The 21,734-nt window shown below is 42.8% G+C and overlaps 1 protein-coding gene across 2 annotated transcripts in view; it reads right to left on the bottom strand.

Moving 5' to 3' along the window:
• The window catches only part of LOC113576921 (coronin-1C-A), a 35,118-nt gene extending 19,103 nt beyond the window's left edge, over positions 1 to 16,015 (bottom strand). The window contains exon 1 of one of the 2 annotated variants that reach the window (XM_035526291.1): positions 13,443 to 16,015. In XM_035526291.1, the coding sequence (XP_035382184.1) occupies positions 13,443 to 15,960 (2,518 nt within the window). In that variant the 5' untranslated portion in view covers positions 15,961 to 16,015. Of the gene's footprint in view, positions 1 to 12,106; positions 12,244 to 13,442 lie in introns of those variants that run through there. The other variant, XM_035526292.1, reaches the window with a different exon arrangement.
• Positions 16,016 to 21,734: the final 5,719 nt, after the last annotated feature.

The raw sequence follows: 21,734 nt of genomic DNA, 5'->3' as shown, positions 1-21,734 counted from the left end.
GGATTTCTGCAAGTTGCGCAATGGGCCTACTATATTTAAAGTACACTGGAGAATGCTAAAGGTTGAAACACTGACCAGCATTATTTAGAATAAAGTTAATTTATATTTACTAGGTCACATGAATGCCTCTGCTCATAAAAATCTGATTTACATGTTGCCCGAGACTCCAGTAACAAATAACTCGCTAGACACTGCACAGCACCTTAACTGACCTAAAATTCAAACCTACGCACTGTGACGAGCACAACCCAGAAACCCACTGCAAGGGAAGAGTTTGAAGTAAGACAAGCTCAGTTTAGCAGCGCTTGTGCAAAATTAAATAATAAAAGCAAAATGTGAAAAAAATACATAAAATAAAACACACTTTGGGGCGTATTACAACCCACCAGAGCAAACATCTGTCTCCATATAAACTTCAACAGCAGCCTTTTTCCTACTGTCACCAGATCATCTTGCTTCACTTCTAAAGCAAACCGGAGCATATTCTCCGTGCTTGGAGTTAAAATTATGACACTTCCCAATGTAAACAACTGACATCCAACTAGAACAACTTCCAAGCTTTTTGGCTGGACCTGTTCAATCTTCACAAAACAGAGGGAATGGAAGAGGATGGAAGCTTTGCCCCGGACTCGTGGAACAGAGCTGCATCCAGAGCACCCATGTGCAACAGCAGGGAATTACCAGCAATCGCTGGAAACCACAGGTTCATAACTGGATTGCAGTTTACATTGGTGCTCATTACAACTAAGACACCATTGAAAGGAATCAAGAGTAATACCAACATAACATAACGCTCTCCTAGAAGATAACTCAAATCAGGCCCATCTACACTGGCATGGTCAATTCTTTGACTACTTTGACTTTGGTGGGGAGAACATATTTTCTGGACAGACCATGTCATGACACATGGACCAGCGCTTCCCTAGTGTGAGCCAAAAGAAAATGTCAAAATACAAAGCTGTCATTTGATTCTAGCAAACAGCATAACCAGACAGACATAATCCAAATCTGTGTAATCAACGATTTCCTCAAGCTGGACATCACCAATAAGACTTCTCCTTTGTGTTAACGCCACTGTGGTCAATCACACACAGGGCCGGTCATAGATGAGCAAATGGACCCGAGCTGCAAAGGAGCTGAGCAATTCAGGAAGTGGTTCCTGCTAGCGGGTGTGGTGGCCGGCGTGACTCGGGCAGATAATGTGGACTTTGTCTCCTGATAAACCTTCACACGTGGTCACATGCCCGAGCGGCTGCCTCTGCTTCTCTAGTCTCACTATGGGAGGTTAGTGTGCAACGGCCTTCTAGCTCATTTTCGTAAAATGGAAAAACACTCACAAAATAAGCAGGGGACATGCGGACTCGACGCATGACAAAAAAACGAAAAAGATTCATCGCACCTCGCATTTCACTCCCATTAGTGCTCAAACCAGGACATCACCACTTTGTGGGCAAAAACGGGCACATTTTAGCCTTCAAAAAGATCAAATGGACTATTTAAGAAAAAGTAACATGACCCATTAGGAGGCATCACTCTCATGCTTGGCTATGTGCCACCACAGAAGGCCAATCACGATGTTCCAATGTAAGATTCCCTCTGCCAAAAGTTCAGTCTCAGCCAGTGGCTCGGTCAGGAGATCCGGACACCACAGACGCTCCAGGCAAACAAACCTTGGCAGGTCCTGTTAAAGGATGGATTATTTGGGACTCAAAGGCCAAAAAGGTAGAAGCATTGTAGCCAGACTTGAGTTGTCGTTTCTGGTACATGAGGCCATATTATGGCCATTGCCGGACAAACAAAAAAACAGGCTTTTGTCCTGCAAAGAGAAAATCCATGTTTGGGAAGAAACTGTGAAATTAAAGCAGACAAAGATAAAGAGGGAGACTTATTTAAGGACTGGAAAAGCAAACACAAAGAATAAAAGGGAATTAATCGCACTACATTTCTCTATGGGTAACGTCCAACCCCTTGTTCAGTCCTGCCACGCCTGCAACCACGAAAAACACAAGTCAATCCCAGGCCTCTTGAGCTGGGGCACATCTGTCAGAACCTCTGTCTCTACTGTACCAACAATGCACCCAAGCAAAGAAAAACAGAAAGGCATCACTAAGATCACACAGTCATGAGCTCTTAAACCCCTTGAGTAGATTTCTGCCTGGAATAGCTTGCAGCAGCCTGGGTAAGAGAATTCCAGACCAATGATTCATGGTAACTCAGAGCAGGTGTCGTAACACACCTTTGTGCAATTCCACACTCACACTACCCTACCATGATACAAGAAGAAAATTCAGAAACTGTTCCATTCTTGAATGAGAAGCTCTTGGTGAATCATAGCGACCTTAGCTCTCACTAAAGAACACCCACAACAAGGAGCACAAGTCAGATTTTTAAATACGTCAAAACAAGAGCGGTATCTGAGCAACAAAACTCAACGAATCGCTTAAAAAATGTTATAAACGCCAATAAAGAAAGTAGAACATGCCACAAATGTTGGATAATGGGGAATCGAAAAGAGTGGAAAGATGCTGCTTATTTGGCAGCATTAGTGTGTGTGAAGTGGTTAATCAGGGGGAGTCTGACCAGCTGATACATCAACAGGAATTTAAGCCCATGGCTGGTGTCAAGACCTTCCCCCAAACACCTGCTACGCAAACACTAACTATGGTCAGAAGAACATCATGGGCTTTAGGGAGGAACAAATCTGTCCCCACTGCACATGAGCTAGATGGAGATCAAAACAGCCATTAAAAGTTGCTTCACTTTAATCCAGTGATAACTACGCAGTTTCCTCTTAGCAGAATTACCTGAGTGAGGTTCTCATGCAGTTTAGCATCATGCGTGTGGTTACATGCACTGAAGGGGGAAAAAGGGAACCCATTCTAAAAATTACTTAAATCAAATCTAGTTTGAACATTATTAAAAGGTACCGGGTACACCACCATTGCCTCCTTAGTGATGCAGTTTAAGTAAACGATATCCCACAGACCTTCAACGCTGCAGAAAAGTGCGATTTCAATTTCAGGAGCAGCACAAAGGCTGCTACTCCAGGAAAGTGACCTGAACCATTTACATTAATCTAGTAAAACCCAGCACACACTAATCTTCTGCATGAAAGTTTTCAGTGTTTGCTGAAAACTGTGTCATGCAAACCACTTGCAACAGCAGGGTGTATAGTGTGCCCACATTGCCCAGGGAAGGACAGGAAGTTCAAATCAAGGACAACAATGTTCAGACTGCAGTCAACTTGTGCTTATAGTCCTGCGACGGTTCTTTGCAAAATTAGTATTTTCTATAAGTTTCAAGGCTGTTCCATTTTTTACTCTCACCGTCCCAAGTACCTCCGAGTTTCACTCGTGTTATGTTGTTGTGTAGGGAACATGGACGGAAGGTGTAACAGAGGAGACTCTGGAATTGACGACCCGTAGAAAACACCCATGCGCATCTGTTTAGTCACATGACCAGTCTTCCAGACAGGTAGATGAGACACCATGGTTAGTTACTTGGCTTTGCTATTCACAGGTTCATAACCGCAGTGGTCCTGACGCACAGATACATGCTCGGGCACACTGCACAAGCCCGGAAAACAAGACGGCATAGCATAGAGCTCGACATACAGACTTGACTCCCGCCAGGCCAGAAGGCAGGTCGGCGTGCACACAGGCTGCATGCACTGGCTGGCTGCTGGCTCCAGAGCACCAGGCAGGAGTTCCATGCCATGCCAAAACCTGCAGCTAGTATTTCCCCCAACACCCGCGCACTCCCTAGCAACGTCCACCAAACAGACCACCAGGCATTAATTGGGGGGGGGGGGGGATGAACCAAGCAGCTGGTCAGATCTGACCTTTTATGTACAAAATGCTCGGAGGAGACACAGCTGGTTTTAAAGAGCAAAGAATGAGAAAGTCCAGCGGGTATTCCGCCTGCATGAATTCTGTGGATTTTTCCTTAAAAAAAAAGACTTGAAATATGTAGGGCATGATGTCAGAGGGAAAGAAATAGTTCAATTCCAACAGAATATTCCAATTGGTATACAAATACAACATTACATATGCGTAAACATGCAAGTGTGTATACTTATGTGCCCAGTACAAACATCAGTCCATACCATGGAATGGGGGGGGGGAGAAAATCACCTGTTACACACAAACAAGCACACACAGTGCAACTACACTATCAGAGTAAATTCCTAATGTTCAAGTATTTTGACGAGGCTAAATAAAACAAAATGCTCAAATATTTTTTAAAAAGGTGATGACTCAATAATGGCTGCCATGGTGGCATGACACCAGACTTGAAACACACTGTGCTGCACTAATTCGCCAGACAATGGCAGAACTGAAACTTGTGCAAGACAAAGCAATGCTCAATTCACTTATGTAACGCCAAGTCTCTAAAGAATAAAGCGCACAATGCAATGGGTCTGTCATACAAGGTCAGGTATTGAGGCAGCTGCATACACTGAGGAGTTTTGGGCAGCGAGACGGTGAAGGGTACAAAAGTGTTCTTTTAAAATGAAACAAATGGAGGCCTTGCATAAACAAGGTTTAAAAAGCACAAACTTGCAGAGCCAAGTGAAGCATTGTATCAGTTCCTGACCAGGTGACCACACGCATTTATTCATGAGGCATCAGTGAGACCTGAGATAAATGTGTTACATACAAAGCACTTGATTTTAGAAATAAAAAGTAAACAGGAAAGAGTTAAGCAGGAAAAACGGACAGCCTGAGATTAAAACAGGTCAGAGGTCATCTAACCTTCTGTGACTTATTTAGGGCAAAATGCAGTTAATATCTCAAGCTGTAGTATACAAAATCAGTTCTTTCTAAACTTTTTTCAATTTTTTTTTTCTCAATAGTTCAACACTAGACAGTCAAAACTGTCTATTTCTGCATGTGTAGGCCTTATTATGTAACTAGTAAATGTTGCAATACATGCAGTTCTTTTAGATACAGGCCCAAGTCTACTGCAAGACAAGTCATTGCAGCAATCACCTCAAAACTGCAAGTTTCACTAAATACAAACTATGGAAATTGGACCTCTAAACTCTACTCCACTGACCAAGCGCAGGAAAACCCAACCTCTGTGAGCAACACGTCTGTGAAGAAATCTGGACTAGCAAACCACAACATACTTTGAGTTTAGTAACAGACCAAAAACCTGACTGGCACACACTCCAGATGATGACAACGACCTCTGCATGTTCAGTATGGCCTTGATTTCTCTAAAAAATTGCAGATTTCCCTCCCTATGGGCCTTTGTCAGCTAATAAGGGGAAAAGGAATTTCCTACTTCTCTGGTAGCAAGTACTTGGTAGTGCTTTAGTATCCCAAGTTTAGAAGCCCAATGGAAGAGAGCCACAAAGAGCATTTCTAAAATGTCTGCTAGCCTGAAGGCTGTTTGTCAAGCCAAATGGGTTGTGTGGCCTTGTCTATAAAATGGCATAAGCACTTCCTGGTTTCTGTAAAGCTCTCGGATCATGAAGCACATCTCCAGTCTAAAACATCTTTTCCTTTTCCAAATCATGTGGCCATTTTGAGAGGAGCATCTTGCAGACAGCAGAGGGTTATGAAAGGGAGCCTGGTTACCAGAGAACAAAATTCCAGACTGTATCCAAAATACCGTTGGATGCATTTTTATAAGGAAAGTTTTAAGAGCAACAATTGGCTCGTGTCATTGGCTCAAGTTATTAAACAGCTAAAACTCTTAAAATAACAGAAAAAAACCCAAAGCACTAAAATTCTACAATGGACACCAGCCACGTTCGTAAAATTGCAAATGGATGACAACAACAAAGCTGTCAACCTAAACAATTCATTACAAAAACTAATTTATGAGACTTGGGGGTTATCCACCAACCCTGTCCTGACCCAAACTGGACCACAGAAAGCACTCCTCCACCCCCATTACAATTTGGCATGGATGGATCGCCAAGACCACACATTGTTTTCTTCTCGTGTTTTCCAGTGCCTGTCTGGCTGACAGCCCATGTTAAGACTGGAGGCCTTCGAGGGAAAGTGGGGTGTTGTGTCACTGCTATGCAGGGGAGTCTGAGCCGACAGACAAGTAGGCCCGCATCATCCCAGTGGAAAGCCCACGACTCTCAGTCAATGCATGCTGCAACTAATGCAGACATGTAGCAATTTTACGCCAATATCCAGTGATCAGCTGCCCTGCAAACCAGTGACACTTGTGAACAGATACCTCACGCTCACACTGCTAAACCCAACTAAAACAAGTAAAACTGGACTGCCATTGGTATTTGTAAATGGTGTTAACCTCTTATCCACATGTCAACATTTCACCAAGCCCAGGACCTTTAGTCAGTTAACACATCTACATCATGTGCTTTGTCATTTAAAACGGGCAAAATGACGGTATTAATATAGTGTGTTAAGCATTTTCTTACATGTTAAATCATGATTGACTGGACTCAGACCATTTGCATCTTCGTTTTTGTGTGAACGTCGGTTTCACGGAAAAGGCCAGGCAATAATTATGTTCTGCAGTGTGACAGTGACAAATTTTGACAGATTAACTGAACTTGGCCAGTTATATGCTGAGGCACACACACTTTCCAATCCAATAACAGTATTAGGTCCCACACTGTGCAGCACACATTCACTTCCAATCCGCAAAGGCATACAACACCGCACAGGCAAGTGCACTCAAAACCATCAAATCCTTCAGGAGTATTGAGCATGACAATGAGCTGAAAAATTTAAACCAAGGTTTAGCCATTAAATGGCTTAGAAAACAGTGAGAAAAATTGAGTGTGAGATTCCGCTTCATCATCCATAGAAGGACCCAGGTTGCAGGCTCTGCTCCTTTCACACCAGCCAACTCTCTCTTCCCTGGGCAATGAATCAGAGAGACGGAAGACGCCTCTGCTCCCAGTGTGTGTGGCCATCTCCTCAGTTCCTGAACTCAGCATAGCACAAAGAAGGCTTTGTGAGCACTGTGGCACAGTCAACCTGCACGGTCCACGGGGAGTCGGGAGAGCAAGAGCTCTGGTAGTACATTGTCCTTTTACAATGTTCCAAAACGAGTTCTTATCGGGACAGTCTACTTCCACCAAATATAACATGGCTGGCGATAAAAGAAAACGAGATGGCAGGCAGCACGATCACGTCAGACACTGTTCATTTAGCTTCGAGCGCCTTTAGAGAGCTCAGTGTTATGGTTTGGGAAGGAGGCTGGCAGTGCTCGTTCTATGCAAGTGAAAAAAAAAAGAGAGTGCAGCAAGCAAAAGAGTTCTGCTTCAGACTGGGCACCAAGACCTGTGCCTTGATGAAGCCATCACTGGTCAACACATGTTGGGGCTTTTTTCGGGGCTGCTATAAAAATCCAGGCGCATTGTTCAGCTCTGACATCACTTCGAGAGAGCAAAGGAAATGAGGAAAAGCCAGACGAGGTTCTCATATGCATCCAGGAAAAGCAAGAACTTTGATTTCACTTTTGCCCCAGACAATTTTAACACCATACATGGTTATATTCAAGCATCCCAAATACTGCGCATCCCTTATACTTGCAGCATCGCATTTCAGCCTCTGTGAAATCACAGCTATGAACTGGAACCAATTTGTCAATAAAAGAGTGCTTTCTGCTCCTCCTCATAAACTAAAGGGATACGATTCTTGTGCTCAACCCAAATCCAATTAACAAAAGTAACGTGGGAAAATATAGAGCCAAGACTAGTGGTTCCCCAGTCACCATTATCAAAGACTTTTGAATAAGGTGAATCCTAGCCTTCACTTCTAAATAGCCAATCAGTGACATCAGGATGTTTAAAGACGGATCCAATGGCATTACGTTTTCTGAAATTTGATAGGAATTTGCAAACCTTTTTTTGAATCATGGGGCACGTGTCAACATGAACATGCAAATTCAGTATGTTTCTGATTATCACATTACCCACCTTTGCCATTTTAATGTCAATTGCACATTCAAAACATAACTATCCCTATAATTGGCAACCAAAGATTTTAGAACACCATTAATTACCTCACAGCACAGCAGGAAAACTATAAGAAATTTCTAATTCTCATAAGAATTTTATATTTGAATGTTTAACCAGGATTACCTTCAAAGCAATTTGTCCATAGGTATAAGAGCACACGTTTAGAAAAGGCCAGCTTTTGTTTTCAGGCTTTACTTCTTGATAACCATTCCTGGGTCATTGACCTGTTGCGTGATTGGTGACAATTGTTGGGAAGCTGGGGGGAAAGTTAAAACGCACTCATTTCGGTGGTTTTGGGAATCCCAACAACGTTCTGTATTTTGTTCAGGGTTTTTTTTTAATGCCACTGGCCTTATTTGAAGCAGTCTAAATATACTATAACTTACTTCACAGTGCAAAGGTCTGCCTTTTTTCAATGACGTCACCAAATACCCCTTCCTGCTCAAGTTCCAGCAAAACCTCACAGTTATGGAATACCATCTAAAATGCTACCGCCTCTCTCAAAAAGACCAGGTGGACGATCCTGATGCAGCCTCCAGACAATCCTCCACTGGGACACGACTGGTTACAGCTAGTTAGCCACGCGGCAATGTTTCAAGCACTTGTGGAGTATGCAAAAGGCATGCAGGACCCACATCATTTCTACATAAGTTGAGCCAAGCTTGCCTAAAATGAAAATAGAATAGTTGTCAGGAACTTATCCGTTCAGTTTAAAGTACTAGACAGTTTAAACTGACAGTTTATGTTAATATGGCTATATATAAACTGATATCCCGTTTGATAATTTAATCCATAAAACAAAACAATAGCATTATAATGGCAATAAATCTAAGCGATGACTGCAGTGCTACTTCTATCATAATCAGCATCTCTATAATGAAAATGCTTCAACTGACCAAAATGGCAAAGCCAGACTATACAAGCTCAACGACGGCCCGAGGACGGAGCCAACGCAAACAAAAGGCGGCCGTGTTGACACAGACATCAGATGCCCTGTTTAAGCACTGCCACCTCTTCCCCACCACTCTGCTTACTGTAAAACGGGATTAATTTTTAATCATATGGGCTCACTTCAGCAGTGCAAGGGAAAGAAAAGACAAAGGTCTGTGGAAAAAAAAACAAAACAGAAGAGCCTTGTGGTTTAAGACTGAATGGGACCAATTCACTTGTAAATAGCAGTAAGGCCAGATGCTCAATTAAACTGAGTGTTTTACTAAGAAAAACACAGACCTGTGCAGGTCACACTCTATGCCTTCCATAGCATAGGCTTGCACTTAACACTTAAGGGACATCTTAACCAAACAACTCAAAAACATGGCTGACATGAGGTTTATGGCACAAGTTATATAACCCCATCTAGCAACACTAGCATTGTTAGCCACAAGAGTTTAACTACCCTTTCAAACTTCCCTGACGCATACCAAAAGGTTGCTCTTTTACACTGATGTAGGAACAGCTTCCCCATTTCTCTTGTAACGTCTAAACTTACAGGATCAAGGTGTTGGCGGTGCCAGCTCCACGCTTCCCGTAAGGAACAACAGCATGAAATGGTATCGGCAACAATCGGAATGCCTGAGGAAAAGTTTAACATGACTGAGATGTAGTAGTACTACAGGACATGGTGCTAAGCTTAGAATGGGCAGAGAGTCATATGACGAACCCTCAGCACTCTCGAGCATGACGGACTTCAAAGCCTGTCAACATGATGGAGAAACAAATTTCAAGTCTGAAATTTTAAAAACAAGACTCATTATTATACCAGAAGTAGCAGAGCAAATTTGCAATTCCCGAGGAAGTAATATGCCATTTAGGTTTACAGTCAAATGTAAAATGTTCTTCCTTAAATTACCAGCTGCCTTGCAGAATGTTTGTGTACACTCCACTAACTGCATCTTTTGCTTAAATTTTATCCAGTGCAGTGACCCATTTCCTGCTAAGCACAAAGACACACCATTCCAACACACAACACAAGTACGCACTCAAAGACAATGACATCCAGCCTAAACCATGTCAAGACTCATCTTCGTGCCATATGAGCAGTTATGAGGCACCATGAGAATGCAAGGGATTCGGGAAAGAAAAACAAAGTTCCAGTTGATGCAAATCCTAAGATACAAATCAGTTGGAGCACAAATGCAAAGAAAACTGGCTTTTTAAAAACCTTTTTCATTTTATCAAATTGGGTGAAACAGGTCTGTCTTTATTAGACTCGAGGTAGGCTTTGCATGTGACGATGCAAGAAGGATCCAGGTGTCTACTCATTTAAAGTTCAGAAAATAAACAGCACGTTAGGTTGGGATGAGCAAAATGAACAGCTCGTTAGTGACGATTGGAAAGCCTTCGCAAGGTTCTCCATTCAAACCAGTTCACTTGGCCCATCAGTTCCCTTTCTTAACATTATGAAGGCGACTTAACTTGGTTGACGTTCGTTTCTGCTCCCCACTGTAAGAAAGGAATGTGTCAGTCTGGATCAAAAAGCTACGATAACGCACGTTCGTCAATGAAGCAAACTAGCCACAGCAGAGTGCAACACATGTGGGCAACCTCGGAATCCGCCATGTTTCAGTATTCTGTCACGACATCCTCACCTCAGTCGCAACCCAGTCACCCCTCAGCTGTGCCCTCACCCACGACATAAACTGAAGCTATTAAAGACGCGCACACACCTACAAAACCTACGCCTGACAGTCCGTAGAACAACTGAGGTCGTGAAGACCGACATATCTTCACGGACATATACAGACACTCGGAGACACGATAAAACGGAGCGACAGAGCTCCTGTTTACTGCTCCACAACTAGAAAATAAATAAATACATCCACAAACAAACGTTATAATAAGACTGACTGAGAAATACATAGAGTCAAGCCCATGTATTCGCATACAGCACCGAGAGGGGTAAAAGCAAAAGCGGTCAAGGACTAATCGCATCAACTTCAGGGACAGCTCTCGACACCGCGGCGTTTGATCACACCGTTATCACGATGTGACCGGACGGCTGCGTCATCTTCATGCCACCGTGACGAACTTATGGTCTTGTTACACATGACGTTATACAAATGTATAGTGAAATTTAGCTACAGGGGCTAAACGAAACATCAAATCCACATGACACAGATTCAAATAGTAGGCTAGTTCAGGAAACTTCGTAACGCACCGTGTGTGTTTACTGACTCTTAGGGCAAGAAGTAACGACAACGGATCATCCAGCTCTCCTAGCCAACTACACCGACAGGAAAGACTAGTACGATCAAGCTGTTACATGTTACTTCATGCACAATTTTCTATCAACCACAACTTCCATTAACCTAAAAATGTAATGAAGCATACTTTTTCTCTCTATAATCTAGTTATACACCTAGCGAGGCGTATGTGGCTTACTAAAATATAGCCAGCATAAAGCAACAGTAACGGATACATCGATCTGATCGAGACTGGCCTCTTGATAAAATGCCAACTAGGAACGCTAATCCAACTAGTAATAAGTGCGATGAGGTCGGGATTTAGCGATCTAACTATCGCTAGATGTGTTAGTCGAGACATTTCTACATTTTGTGAATGTACGCAAACAGCAGACAAATCAATTGAATGAAGGCACTCGAAAAAGGGGTCGGTCGGGACAACCGAGGCTTTCCATGCAAATTACAGGTGTCCACGTTAGTTTGATTACATTAAACTGAACTAACAGTTAGCCAGATAGCTAACGCTATCCCGGGCGAATGAAACCGGGGAACTTTCCTTCTTCCAATCAAAATGCTGAACTAAAAGCACCGGCAGTCGTTATTCAATCGCTTTAAATCCATTTAACTGAGTACGATCAGAAAACAGTCAGTTTTATTAATGTTTCATCGCAAATTAATCCGCTCTAAAAAATAATTTAAAAAAAAGTTAAGTTAAAAGGTAACGTAACGGGTTACTTTACGGGACAAAGCGTTTAACAATCGTTAGTAGTTATCGCGCGAATCCGCTTCGCTCGGCTTCTTAGCCTGCTAGCTCGCTAAATTAGCAAACTGTAGCATGCTGGCTGTAGGCATATAGCTAGTTAACGTTAGCCATCTCAAAAATAAGTCTCAAACACAGAAAGTTGTACTGCGAATACAAAACACCTCAGGGGAGGGAAAAAGTACAGGACATCCCGCCCTTCCTTACCTTCTCAGCTAAAGTAGAAAATCCCTCACCGGCTGTAATTCTTTAATATGTACAAGTACAGTTCCGATCCCGGAATGTTTGAATGTCCCCTGCCTTTGGCACGGTTGACTCGTCTTCCCAATTTTTCTGGCACTGGTTCGCCGGAAAACACGCCCTTTCGGTCTTTACACGCCCTCTCGGTCTTTACACGCCTTACAGTGACATATTTGGAAAAATGACTATTGAGTCGCGGCTGCAACCCCAAAAGCTCTTCCCATTAAAAGTGTAAACAGGTTAACATAAATAAGATAGTATGGGTCTTACCACCAAAGCAGGAACATTTTGGTCTTTGTAGTGATTTTTTGTCTAGTCATTTGCGGTTTCCGCTTTACCCAGTCAGGCGCTGGTAAATATGATTTATATACTTTTAGAGAGAAACAAACGTTAACGAAAACAACAACAAATATTGTCCTGTTGCTTGTATTGTGATGCTTAATAGCGCTCGTGTGTAGACCATGTTTTTTAACAGGTACACGGTGTTCTGACACCTTTCCCACAAGATGGCACTATAATGCAGTTTCTTAAGTGAAAGGATCGTTGAATGTACAGTAAAAATGATCAAAGCGAGAGTACTGGATCAGCGTCTCATGCCCTAACGACAAAGTTTTAAGTACAGCTTATAACTGATGTTGGTCCAACAACCCTACCCTGACATGCCTTAATACCAGAATCACTTTGATAGGTACAGAGATTCTATAGCTGTACATAATAGGTTGCAATACTTTTTACAACCAATTGTAAGATGAAACCCACTACCCCCTTGTAGTCTGAAGTCAGTCCTGCACCTTGCCAACCTGTATCCTTCAAAAGTCGGCCTGATTTTGATCCAATAGCAGGTATTAGTTGTATGTTTAACATATACTGTCAATGCACTTGTAAAACTTTTCAAACAAACTTCCATGAATACAGTGTACACAAGCTTTTCTGCAAATGTACATTTCATATAGCCTACACATTATATCCAGACATCAACTTCACTTTTTTTAAAATCATGAAAACTAGCCACCATCAGTCAGCTACTTCTAAGTACATTGAACTGACTGAAAAAGGACTGGTAGCCCATGAGGAAGGAGATGATCTTTCTGATGCATTAACATCTACTTCTTTATCTATACAGGATTTTAGCACAGTCTGAGTGCCATTTCTTTTAAACTAGGCAGCATTAAACAACTAAATTTAAGATAGATTGTCAAGATTGAGAGGATTTTAAGCTGTCTCAAACACAAAATATTATCCGTCTAAGATTTTCTCCAACAGAGCATCAAATAGCCAGCCTTGGCAAAACAACGGGACTTACCTTTTCTCACTGACTGTTTACTCTCCAGTGTTTTTCCTGTTGATTTTTTCGGTTGGTCGAACGCCGCCTTCATCTGCGCCACTTTGACAGACTGTGCAGGGTCCGAGGTCACGTCAGCTCTAGCCTCCGGTGGTCTGCTCCACTCCCTCATCTTCTCATGCATCTTCTCAGTCTCTTTAATCAGGTCGGACACGTGTCGACTTTTCAAGGGACTTTGCACATTTTCCTTCGCCGTGATGCTGCTGTAAGTGGCAGAGAGGCTCTGGTTTGTTGCATTGCTCTGATCAGTTTGGTTCAACTGTCCATTGTCAGGGCCAGAAGTGGGAGGCTCTCCAGTAGCTTGTGCAAGTTTGTTCTGTCCCGCGTCATGTTGCCTGCTGCATACTGGAGGGGAATTTTGAACATCCAGGAGAGAGGCTGGGTTCTTCAGCTTGGGGGTCTGCATGACAGCCTCCTCCGCAATAGCACATTCAAAACTATCCTCTACTGGATCAGTAAGTGCTTCTGTGGAGACCATGGATTGGTTTGTCTCATTTGTCACATTCTCTACCTCGTCTCTGTCCATACGAGGGAATGAATCAACCCAAGATACACAGGTCTTTGACTGTACGTGCAAAAGTAGTGACAACTTCTCTAGCCTGTCCTTTTCGTGACCTGTGGTGATGTAAGGGTTACAGATGGGCTCTGAGGGAGAACTGGACCCAGATGTTTCCTGCTGAATATCAGTTACTGAAGAGATACATTTCTCAATGCATTGGCGCGCTCTGTCTGTCTCTGGTGATGTCATCTCTCCCGGGGACTGGTTCCTATCTTTCTCTGACATTATGGCTGATGGCTCATCCAGATCTCTTTCTGATGATGTTGTTACTTTGCCCACATCTCTCTCTGATGCTGTATTCTCGCTCAACTGCTTATCCCCATCTTTGTCAGATGACATCACTGTGCCTGATATTTTGGCCAAAGTTAGAGAATCAGAGAGTGACACCGACAAACTTTCATCTCTGCCCCTTTCTCTCTCCTTGAATAAAGTTCCTGTAGATCCTATCACTGTATATATGGCTAGTCGAGGATCTAAACCATTCTCAGTGCTCTCTCTGATGTCAGGAGTTAAGAGCATTTTTGTCTTTGGGCTTAGCATTGCCACAAAATCCTTAGACATTTTCTCTGTTTGGGGGTGTGCCATTTCTTCCACTTTGTCATTTCCAATACCAGCTCTAGGAAACAGTTCTCTCTCAGTAACTGCCATATTTGTGGAGGGCACAAGATCACTCTTATATCCATGGCTTACTGCACCTTCTCTGGCAGAGCCAGGCTGAGGCTTCTCCCTCATGCCTACTCCTCCAGATGGTGGACCATCACATGAAGCATCAGTCACTCTGTGTGTGGTTTTGCTAAGCTTGTCCAAGTCTGACGCAGAGGAGTGCTTTTCTTCAGCCCAGTTCTCTTCCCACTTCAACCCCATTGGATACGGAAGGACCAAGGGTGCCTTGTCTGAGGAATCCGGTTTAGTTCTCCTTTCTCCTGCCACTGTTTCATCACCCGGATTGTAATCTGGTGATGTTGACACCATTTGTCCCAGTTTGCTAACTTTCAGTTCACTATATGTGACTTCTTGTTCTTTAATGCTCCCAAAGTTATTGGTGGTTTCTCTCACCTCTGTGGTGACATACTTTAGATAGGAATCTCCAGCATTTGAGCTGTCAGGCATTTCTTCAATTGACATATCTAATGCTTTATGTTCTGATCTGTCTGCCAGATCCAAAACTGTGACATCAGAAAGTATTTCTGTGTCACATCCATGATCTGGTGACACTGTCTGCTGCTTTATGACTGGTATTCTTGGTGATTCAAGGTCCTCGGGAATTCTCTTGCCTTGGGATTCAGAAATGGCTGGGTTCCACTTTAATGGCAGGTTTTCTCTGAAAGCGATGGAAACTGATGGACCTCCACTTTCTTCTTTAGGTGAACCAGAATGAGAGAGCACTACTGTGGCAACAGGTTGTTCTTGAAGGTGTGGTGAAGTTTCAGCAGTTGAACTGAGAGTTGGGCAAATCTTTTGTGGTAGATCATTCTGTGGTTCTAGATGTTCCTTCATGGCTCTGAATGATTCCTCGGTCATCAAAACAGGCATTTCATTAGTAAAATCCTCACCTGTAGTCTCCATAAACGCAAAAGACCTGAGGTCAGAAGTCATCACAGTGCTTTGTTTAATGCCATTTCCCTCCTGTGTCTTAAAGTTGTCTGTAACTTCAGAATCAGAATCTAGCTTGTGTTTCACTTGTTCCTCATCATTCTCTTCACCAAATGATGCTCTAGATTCCTGACAACGAACAATCTCCTCCTTGCTTGGTGGGTCCTTCTCAAGGTTTTGGGTGTCATCTTGTTGATGTGGAACCTCCTTCCATTCCTGACCGTCATTCACACTGCTTTCTATCTCCATTTCTGCTACGCTCCCTGGAACAGGTTTTGAAGAGCCGACCTCCTCGGAGCTTCTCTCAAAGGCTCCGCTATCGTTCATCTGCTGTGAAGCCAGAGCTTCAGCCCTGCCTCCCTCACCTCCTCCTCTTTCCTTTCCACCCTCTCTCTCCTCATCCTCTGCCTGCAACCTTACCCACTCCGTGGGAGGGTTCACTTCGGTGTGAGAACACGAGTGGTGCGCTACAGTAGGTGCCACCGGGTCCAGGCCTGGGCCTGCGTCCAGCCTTTCGCCGGCCACTCCTGCCTGATCCTCCCCCTCTCCGCAGGTCAGCCTGCCGGCGTTTCCTTCCTCCCTGGCTCCCCCTGGGTCTGGGCTGGGTCCCTTTTCCTCCAGGCTTGCTGGACCGCCCTGCTGCTCCTCCACACTACTTTGGCTCTGTCCCATTGTGTTCTGTGGAAAGACATATAATGTTATTACTGGTGAATGGTAGTGGCAGACTGCTGGTTGAGAATGATGCCATGGGTTTGGCATGCAAGCAAGTTCTTATCTAGCACAGCGCTGAGCTTTCTTCACTCCTCCATTCAGCCTCCCCTTTCTCCATATATCTATAATTCTGTGATGCTTGCTAACCCTATAAATATTCTCTCTACTCGTCTCTTGGAATGTGGTGCTCATACACAGCTCTCATCAGACATTGCTGCAACTTAATATCTTTGTCGTTCCTTCCAGCTTTTCTTATCATTAGCATTTATCATCATTTTCTTATCATTTTTTTTTCTTTCTGGGCCTGGGTCCGTTTTCAAACCTAGCACGCAACTATTTCCAGCTATAAGTCAGGAGAAAATGCATGTTCACCTCTAATGTTCTGAACTCTACTTTGTGGGAACTGTGCAGTTCCCCTTAGAGTCTTGTGATTGTGTTGTTTCCAAACAGCCATGGATCATTCATGCTGCTTTCACTGCATGCTCTACATCATCAGCAATAAAATGGTAATAAGAGTCACAAGGTTTCACTTGCTAGAGATCTTACCAGTGAATGAATGAATGACTGACTTAATGACTGACTGACTCACTCAATCCCTGTTAATGGTCCTATCAGGGACACTTGTTCCAGGTTCCATCTCTAGTCCATATAGTGTAGTCTAAGGACTCGACTGTGAGAATTATTTAGCCAGACTTTTCCCATGAGTTGACATTCTGAATGTGTTGTCCAGTGAAACAAAAAAAAAAAAAATGATGATCTTGCACACAGTCTGATTAGGGGTCTTATCGTTTTTTTCTCCGTCATACACACACATCTGCAAAACAAACACCCTTTATAAGATCGTCCTATGCACACCTGACTAAAAACAACATGAAATCATGAGAGTTGCATTCTTAAAGCATGAAAGTATGTTTACATCATATTGGAGGGCCTTGATTGTGGATTCCCACAGTTGTATTGAGTATAGTTTTACAATTAGTTGCAATCAGTTATGTCTTTAATGCATTAAATGTTTAATCTTGCATACAGGACATAGTTGGTCACCACTATAAACATTAAAAATAAGGGGACTTAGGAGGCAGAATCAAACATAAAGCAATTAAAGTTGCTGACACACACTGAGTTTAATTGGGGGCCCACTCACACACACCATTTGAGAGCTCGTTACTCTTTTGAAACCTTTGCTCTTGCTGATACTCATTCACTGTAAGCCCCACTGGCTGTATTCCAGTCTTTTTATCACTCTCCCTAACCTGTATAAATGGGAAACTCATACATCGTCAGTTATCTTAATGTCAGTTAATATAATAAATACAAGTCTACATATATTGTGGGCTATATTAGTAGTGCCAGATACTATTCCTTTTCATAGCTGCATTGCTGCAAGACAGACAGTGTGTTTTGTCAAGTCACAGAATGAACATTCACATTGGTTGCACAGTTTTTTCCCCACCCATCATTTTGTGACGCACATGTTGGCACTCATGGGTTACCCTATGGCACAATGCTGAGAAATAGAGGCACTGGAATGACTCATATGATGGACAATGTTCTGCATTCATAATGTGTTTCCTGTCCCTCAGCCTCACTGCCTGCCTCCTTCACATACACGGCACACATCCATCAACTAGTTTAGAACAATTCTAATGTCCAGTACTCCTGTTAGACAGAAATCTTCACTTACAAATGAAATATGGCAAAAGGGCAAGACCAGTCAATTGCATATCAGAAATGAATTTCCAGAATAAAAAAAGCTTCCGAGACATTAGGATCAGAAAAGCCATATGACCCCTAAATGAGCCAGATTCAGGAACCTAGGGGAAGGCAATGTCCATCTTATAGAGTCTATTCTAAGCAAATATTAGTAATGTTGAGTCAGCAGTTTCATTTACTGACTCTTGAAAGCAATCATCTTTTATTATAGTCAGATTGCAACCACTTAAACAATGCTAGCATATTAACATTTTTGAGGTGCTGTTTTCATTTAAGACTAGAGGTCCCAAATCAGTCTAAAAACTTATACAGGCACCATATCAAGTGTATTAGTGCAGGAGGTCTTGATGTAACTAATCTATCCCTTGGTCCATGTAAGCTTGTGTTTTAAGCACCTGAAAGGCCAAATGCAAGTGGAATTCAACACTCTGATATGCCTGCAATGTGAAGGAGGACCTCTGGTGTGAAGCCATCCCATCCTGCCCTCCACAACTGACCCATTGTGCTGCTGCCTTCACCCAAGCTTAAGGCAAATCACTTGACTGCCTTGTGCCTGTCAGTGTCTTCCTCTATATGTGCAGCCAAATGCACACAACCCGCTGGGAGACTGAAAACCTCTATGAGAGAGAGGATCTTTTCAGTCATAACAAATCAAAATCAGAAGCAGAACAAACCGTTGTATAGCTCGAGGATGTATTGAAATGTATTAAAAATGTATGCATGTGCCCCCAAAGGCCCTGACTCACCGGTGATCGTGGTGGATTTCTATGACCAAGCTGTTCCCTGTACCAGGACAAGGCGACTCTGTTGGATGGGCAATTGGAGTCACTGGCTCCACAGTGAAGAGTCACACTCTTCTCCTCCTCCTCTGTGGAAGAGCTTTTCATTGCCCTCCTGTTCTATGATGTCATGGCTGCATTCGCTTAACACTGAGTTACTCCTCTCCCGCCGTGAACTTTTGCAGCTGATTGGAGCTGGACATAAGTAACGGTTCTGCTCTGCGATCACCTGTTCCCTGCCTGTGCTTCTTGCAATTATTAGTAACTGACAGGTAAAATAAATGCTTTTTAGATCAGTATATACTCTTGGAAATGTGATTCATACAGCCTGTACAGAGGTGATGGGGCTACAAAAAGCAGGCACGGGCAGATGACTGATGGTGCCATCTATCGATGCACAGAATGTCTTATCTCTGAACTCCAGTTTAACTCCTCTGTACTGGTTTTGTTTTCCAATTGTTGCCAAACAGCTTATTGATGTCATTGAACAACACATCTTTCAAAAGCTTGCTAGAATATTGAAAATAGAGATGTTGCAAGTCACCCGGACAAAAGCTGAAAATTCAAAATCCCCAATCAAGGTCCTTGAATATCCCATGGGCATGTCCCAACTAAGACGGTACAATGAAAGCACTGCAATGAGCACTAGGCTGAATGCTCCTTTCAAAGGAGGATTATGTGTTATTTGCAAAATGTGTACTATTTCGTACCCAGTACTACAATGCCACCAAACTGTAATACCAAAAGCCTATATCCCCTATTTTGAGCACATAAGCTACACATTGTTACTTACCCAGTGTCTAAAGGGTTATGGTATCAAAACAGTTTTCTCATTCTTGGTGACACACCCTTGAACATCCCTCCATCTACTAATAACTCATATCTGTGTATTTACATAGCAGCAGCCCCAGGGTGTGTGGCTAATTTTATTGTAATTAGATCACAACCCACACATAATCCACCAAGGGCACTGAGGTACAAAGTTTAGGAGGGACTCTGAGCCCCGACCAAAACGACTCTTTGGAACAGAACAGCGTAGTATGAGGTAAACTGCGTAACTGACGCTGGTGCGTTTGGGTGTCTTTACATTGACCCGCTTTCAACTCAACCTGGGTATCAGCCAGAAGGCTAGAAAGGGGTGAGAGAAAGGGGTGGGGTTACAGAGAAATGGAGAGAGAAAAAGAATGAGGGGGAAAAAGAGGGTTAGGGAGGGAGGGGAAGAGAGTTACTGTAAGTCACTGGGTCAGACTGAGGTAGCAAAAAAAAAAAAAAAAAAAAAGCAGGACAGATGAAACAATGGCTCAATAATCTGTTTTTCTCCCGGTTGTCATGGCAATGGCCAAACAGGATGTGAAAATCCTTGGGGTGCCCAGCCGAGGAACTAGTGTAGAGAAATACTTGCACACCTCTACTCAGGATCAGTGCTGACAGGAACCACTCAAATTATGGTGTGACATCACCGAAATAGTTTCACCTACAGGGCGCATGAACTAATCAGCAACTTGTGTTGAAAGTGTACTGAAAGTGAGTGAAAGTGTGTTAAAAGCAATTTTGTATCCTTGCCACTTCACTCATCCAGTTAGTCAAGAGACCGAGAGTCCAGTGGCATCCTTGTGCCAAAAATGACACAGCGTGCTCTCATTTCCTGTTTTTGGGCCGATTCTCTCACTATCGCCACGGAAGCAGACCATGCTCCTCAGCTCTCAGGGTTCCAGGAACATCACAGTACGCACGTGCACACACACCCACAAAGACACTTTTCAAAGCTAGTCAGAGTTCACAAAGAAAAAGTGATATAAGGTAGGAGTTGTCATTGGAGTTGGTCACAAAGCATCATGTAATGCACTAGATTATACCTCTGCATGTATTGTTTTTTTTTTACTTATTTCATTTACAATCTACAATTTGCAAATTCATTCGTTTCACTTTGCCTTTGATCAGCCAATTAAAAGAGTGATTAAAAAAAATAATCTCTCTTATGAACCATGTATGCAAGATTTAAAATTGATAACATCGATCAGTCATGACACAAAGCCTGTCTAAATCAAGGCATGTAACAACTAATCGATTGTCACGTGTCTTTTATGAAATCACCGGTCACTGATGCTCTTAAAATGACATGCTTAAAGAAAACTTATATACACTGAAGTCATGCCGATGCATGCCAATGTCCAGTGGTTGCATGATACCATCTGTGTGGCACCTGTGGTTGCAGCCAGCCATTCAGTGCTGTGTAAAAGGTAATGTCTAATGTGGAGGTCTTTGACAGAGATGTTCTACAGCTGAACATTCTGGACCACCATGTTGCAGACACGGGACTGCATTGTAAGGCTAGTGTGAAGTTTTGATTTCACTTCACTTCACTCTCAAGTCATTTATTCAAATACACCATAAACCAGTAAATTACTAAATCGAGTAAGTAATAAAGCAGAATTCAATTAATTCAAGTAGTACAATTAAATTCTTACATTCCATTGCTAGTTTAAACCTTCACTCATTCATTCACCCTTCTATTCATCACCCATCTGTTTAAGCCAAATCAACAAGAGTAGAAAGCAGAGTGCAACTGAATGAAAAAAAATTTATTCCCATAATATACACACAGTACATTATTTCCACAAAATGTACAAAGTGCAAAATGCATCGAAACTACAGCAAATTTGCAGTACAAAAGACAAGATTACTGCATACTTAAATATAATACAAACAAAACAAAAAGATAACAGTGGTGATGGAGAGAGAGAGAGAGAGAGAGAGAGAGAGAGAGAGAGAGAGAGAGAGAGAACCGCTTATTTGAGCAACATCTCGTTACCACCTCTTCCAATCTGTATGAAGGGCCTCACTGACAATATGGCTGATGACTTGGGGCCCTAAACACACCATAACCTGGAGTATGAT

The sequence above is a fragment of the Electrophorus electricus genome, chromosome 5, assembly GCF_013358815.1.
Source record: "Electrophorus electricus isolate fEleEle1 chromosome 5, fEleEle1.pri, whole genome shotgun sequence".
In the NCBI taxonomy this organism is placed as follows: Eukaryota; Metazoa; Chordata; class Actinopteri; order Gymnotiformes; family Gymnotidae; genus Electrophorus; species Electrophorus electricus.
Note: the sequence above shows the minus strand (reverse complement) of the source record. Positions and strands in the feature narration are given on the sequence as shown.